Source organism: Marmota flaviventris, chromosome 9, assembly GCF_047511675.1.
Source record: "Marmota flaviventris isolate mMarFla1 chromosome 9, mMarFla1.hap1, whole genome shotgun sequence".
Classification (NCBI taxonomy): domain Eukaryota; kingdom Metazoa; phylum Chordata; class Mammalia; order Rodentia; family Sciuridae; genus Marmota; species Marmota flaviventris.
In genome coordinates this window covers 2796755-2801262 of record NC_092506.1, presented here as the reverse complement: position 1 = coordinate 2801262, position 4508 = coordinate 2796755, and the positions used below count along the sequence as shown (strand labels likewise).

At 63.5% G+C, this 4508-nt stretch overlaps 1 protein-coding gene across 4 annotated transcripts; it reads left to right on the top strand.

The window, feature by feature from the left end:
- The first annotated feature begins 1045 nt into the window (after positions 1-1045).
- Cdkn1c (cyclin dependent kinase inhibitor 1C) lies at positions 1046-2965 on the top strand. 4 transcript variants are annotated; one of them, XM_071615958.1, is made up of 4 exons: positions 1046-1248; positions 1426-2129; positions 2654-2792; positions 2882-2964. In XM_071615958.1, exons 2-3 carry the CDS (start codon positions 1436-1438, stop codon positions 2785-2787), a joined length of 828 nt encoding a protein of 275 aa, XP_071472059.1. In that variant the 5' UTR covers positions 1046-1248; positions 1426-1435; the 3' UTR covers positions 2788-2792; positions 2882-2964. The 4 variants fall into 4 exon arrangements, with proteins under 4 accessions (XP_071472059.1, XP_027800419.1, XP_027800422.1 ...); XM_027944618.2 differs by having other exon boundaries at positions 1047-1248; positions 2877-2965; XM_027944620.2 differs by having other exon boundaries at positions 1048-1248; positions 2657-2792; positions 2877-2965.
- The last annotated feature ends 1543 nt before the right edge of the window (positions 2966-4508 follow it).

Below are 4508 nucleotides of genomic sequence, written 5' to 3'. Positions count from 1 at the left end.
CCTGGCTTGTGGAGTGAGGGAGTCCAGGCATTTCCTGGTCCATGCCCCACAGCCAGCTGGACAACGGAAGGTGGCAGAAAATAATGGTCTTCCTTGGTGTCTTTTCTGGTGGGAGTGTGTGTGCGTGCCCCCAAAGGAGCTGTGTGGGAGAGGGGCACGGCCTTCATAGGCTCTTCCAGGTGACCTCTGGAGGTCCTTCCTTTTCTCCTGTCCAAAAGCCTCCAGCGCAGGGCAGGCAGATCCTGGTCAGACCCAATCCCAAGGAGGCTGAGGAACGGGTCAGTGGTCAGTGACATGATGGGCACAGCCTGGTCCCATCTACTGGGCCCACATATCGGGCTCCAGACCCCACCTCGGGAGAGCCGGAGAACGACGGCAGGCTCTCAAGGTGTTCCCCACTTGGCCCTTCAGGAGGGGAACTGATTCCTGTCGTCGCCTTCCGCTCGAGGGCCTTGGGGCCAGCAGGTGTACTAGGATCCAGGTGCGCAGACCCCTCCCAAGCAGGCACAAATTCGAGCGCCAAAGACTGCCCAAGACCCCGTCCTGCTCCCGCCAGGGACGCACTGGCAGCGGCGGGTTGAAGCCCATCAGCTGGCACAGGAGGCTCAGTGGCGATCGCGGGCAGCAGGGGCCCGAGGGACCTGGCCGGACGCCGGGCCCGCGGGGGACGGTGCCCACCGCTTCGCCGAGGGGGCGCCCGCGCCGCCGCCCCACAACCCCCGCCCCACAGCCCCCGCCTGCAGACAAAGGAGCCGGCGGGAGAGGGGGCGGGGGGGATGGGGCGAGGGGGCGGGGCGCCGCGGTGTCACGTTACCGCCCGCAGCGCCCTTTAACTCGCGCCCCGCCCCCGCCCGCTGCAGCGCGCTCGCGGGGCCGCCAATCAGCCACGCCAGGCCGCGCGCCCCGCCCGTCCCCGGGTGTGTGCGCGCGGCCAATGGGGCGGTGCGCGGGGGCCGGGCTGCGGGGGGCGGGGCGGCGCGGCGCGGGCCAATCGCCGCGGTGTTGTTGAAACTGAAAATACTACATTATGCTAATCGTGGCGGGGCCCGCGCGCGCGGGGGTGGGGCCCGCGCGTATAAACGGGGCGCAGGCGGCTGGGCGTTCCACAGGCCAAGTGCTCTGTGCTCGAGGGGTGCCGAATAGGCCCGAGTGAGCCAGCGAGCAGTCAGGCAGCTCTGAGGGGGCGCGGCCGCAGCCGGACAGGACCAGCGAACCAGCCGTGGAAGCCGTCCACCACCAGACAGCCAGGTAGTCCTCGCGCCCGCACTCCCGCCGCGTCCCTTAGACCCCTACTTCGCGGGGTCCCACTTTTGCCCAGCCTCCGCCCTCCTCCTCGCCTCTCTTCCTCCTCCTCTCGCTCCCCTCTCCTCTCTCGTTGCCCGGGGTCACAGAGCCCCTGGCCAAGTCCGACGTGTACCTCCACAGCACAGCAGAGATGGAGCGCCTCGTCAGCGGTGAGACCTATCCTGTACTGGTGCGCACTAGCGCCTGCCGTAGCCTCTTCGGGCCGGTGGACCATGAGGAGCTGGGCCGCGAGCTGCAGATGCGCCTGGCGGAGCTGAACGCGGAGGACCAGAACCGCTGGGACTTCAACTTCCAGCAGGACGTGCCGCTGCGGGGCCCTGGGCGCCTGCAGTGGACCGAGGTGGACAGCGAGTCCGTGCCTGCCTTCTACCGCGAGACGGTGCAGGTGGGGCGCTGTCGCCTGCTGCTGGCGCCCCGGCCCCCCCCGGTGGCCGTGGCTGTCATCCCGTCCCCTGAGCCGCCGGCCACTGAGTCCGTCGACGGCCTCGAGGAGGCGCCTGAGTCACCTAGCGCCCCGGCGGCGGCGCCCACCCCGCCCCCAGCCCCGGCCCAGGTCCTGGACCCGGCCCCGGCCCCAGTCCCGGACCCGGACCCGGCACCAGCTCAGGCCACGGTCTCGGCCTCAGACCTGGCCTCTGACGCCGACCCGGACCCGGACGCGGCGCCCCAGGACGGCGCCGAGCCAGAGGAGAACCAGCGCAGCCAGGAGCCGCTCGCTGACCAGATGCACGCGGGGATTCCGGGACGTCCCGCGGCCGGCACCGCTGCAGCGGGAGCTAACAGCAGCGCGGCGATCAAGAAGCTGTCGGGGCCTCTCATCTCTGGTAAGTATCTGGCGGCCCCGCCCCGGTCCAGCCCGGCCCCGCTTTGTCCGGCCGGCCGGTCTCTCCCCAGCCCTCGGGGGCCTCTCTTGGTCCCCGCCTCCTCCCGTGGCATTAAAGGGCCCGCAGCGCGAAGGGCGCGGCTGAGTCCGCAGCCCCTCCTCGCTTGTCGGTGGTAGTCTCTAGCGGATCGAGGGAGCGCGACGGGGGGCTGAGCCCGGTCCCGACCCTGTCAGAGCGAGGGTTTCGGCCCCGGCCGCAGGAGTCTGTCCCAGGCGCGTCGGGCGCAAAAAACGCGGCGCCGAGGGGGTTAAGTGCGGCGGCAGCCCCGGGGGGCTTGGCCGCGGGACAAGGGGAAATGCTTACACAGCACATTGCGCGGCGACGTAAACAAAGCTGACCCGCCGCGGACCTCGGCGCGGGCGGGGACGGCGCCCCCACCCCAGCCCGAGCGCCCCGAGTCTTTTCCCGGCCCCCTCTCTGGGTTCCCGCCGACCCCGCCCTGATCCGCCGCGCGATGTCGCCAGCAGATTTCTTCGCCAAGCGCAAGAGATCTGCGCCTGAGAAGTCGTCGGGCGATGTCCCTGCGGGGTGTCCCTCTGCTAGCGCGGCTCCTGGGGTGGGCGCCGTGGAGCAGACCCCGCGCAAGCGTCTGCGATGAGTTAGGTGAGTCCGGCGCCACCGGGGGCCGCGGAGGGCCACTCCGCGGGGTCCCCGCAGTCTTTGCTCACAATTCCCTCTCCTTTCCAGTTTAGAGCCCTGAGAATTCCTGGGCGGCGGATGTTGGAAGACAGCTGGGCCTCGGCTGGGACCGTACATGTAGCAGCAACCGGCGGCGGCTGCCGCAGAGCAGCGATTGGCTTCGTGTTTAAAAATCTGAAACGTGTGCAATGTGTAATGACGTCTCTATATCAAGATGTATCTGCACAGGAGTACACTGGTCCCAAGGTGTAAAGCTTTAAGAGTCATTTATATAAAATGTTTAATCTCTGCTGAAACTCTGCAAAAAAAAAAAAAGAGAAAAGTATAAAAAAAGTACAAAAGAGAAAAAAGAAAAAAAAGGATAAAAAGAAAAAAACCCATGTATATTTGTACAAAAAGTTTTTAAAAGTTATACTAACTTATATGTTCTATTTATGTCCGGGCATGGGCATCTCCACCATGCCCTGCCCGGTCATTGGTCATGCCAAAGGCACTATATCTCATCCTTCTCAGTTATCCACAAATGTAAATTGAATAGCGGGCTTTAGGGGAGGGGGGGGGTCGCTCACAAATTAGCTGCCACACATATGCACCTAGCTTGCAGCCTTTTCACGCTTTTGCTCTTTTATAATCATTGTATTTTAAACTTGAAGACGAATCTGTTAAAAATGGTTCCCGAGCCGTTTGTACCACTGCCCCAGCTCCACATCCGTCAAATTCTAAATAAAGAGGCCAAAAATGCTGCACCTCCAGTCTACTGTGCTTTTACGATCGTGTCCCCCCAAAGCTGGGGAGATAGAACACGCGGGGGGGGGGGGCGTGGGGTTGGGGGAGTGGAGGGCAAACACTTGGCCCTTGGCAGAGTAAAGCCCTGTTGAAAAGGGAGGGGGCTTCCTCCTGGTTGGCACACTCACCAGCTTCAGCCCTGCATTTTGGGCTTGAAGACAAATGTCCCAGTTGATGACTTCCCTTTCTCCAAGGAACCACTAATGGGTACCTGCAGGGATTGGATAAGACCCTACACTGCTGACTGCAGTGCCCTTGGGGTCCTTCGGGTCCTTCTCAAAGTGGAGCCCCAACTGTCCCCAGTTTCATGGGACAGGGTACCCCAAGAGTGGGCCACATTATGGCCTTGATGGAAGAAAAGCCGGGCAATGACAAGGGGAGGATGGCCTGTGAATAGGTCGGGTGGGACAACTCAAGGCTCCGTCACCTGCCCCCATCACACTTGCTGGGCGCAGCAGTGGCCTCCTGGTTTCAAAGTGCTCCCTTTGATTCAAAAGTGGAAGTTTATTTTTTATAGCTGACCTATAAACCTCTGAAAATCAGCTCACAATGGAGAGGGTGATGGGACACAGCAAAGTCAGACCCACAGCGGGTTCTGCTGGTGCCCTGAGGTGGGAAGGGAGAGCAGTGGGCATGATGGGCTGCGTGCGGCACTGGACAAGACGGGGATTGTCAAGATGTGTGGGTGGTGTACGGTTAACCCTTCCCCAGCTGCCCAAGACCCTGCAGGGGCCAGGCCCTGGGAAAGGCCCCAGGAAAGGCTCCCATCCCTACCAAGTGGCAGGCCCTGATGCCTTCAGAAGCCCTTGGCCTGTGGTGGCCTGGGAATCACACCTGAGCAGACCTGGGGAGAGGGGCCCACACCCACCCGGTGGCCAGAGCAAAGCCCTGTCC

Coding starts and splice junctions, on each gene's coding strand:
- Cdkn1c (XM_027944618.2), top strand. CDS start 1,436: ATGGAGCGCCTCGTCAGCGGTGAGACCTATCCTGTACTGGTGCGCACT. Junction 2,130..2,653: donor GTCGGGGCCTCTCATCTCTG/GTAAGTATCTGG, acceptor CGATGTCGCCAG/CAGATTTCTTCGCCAAGCGC.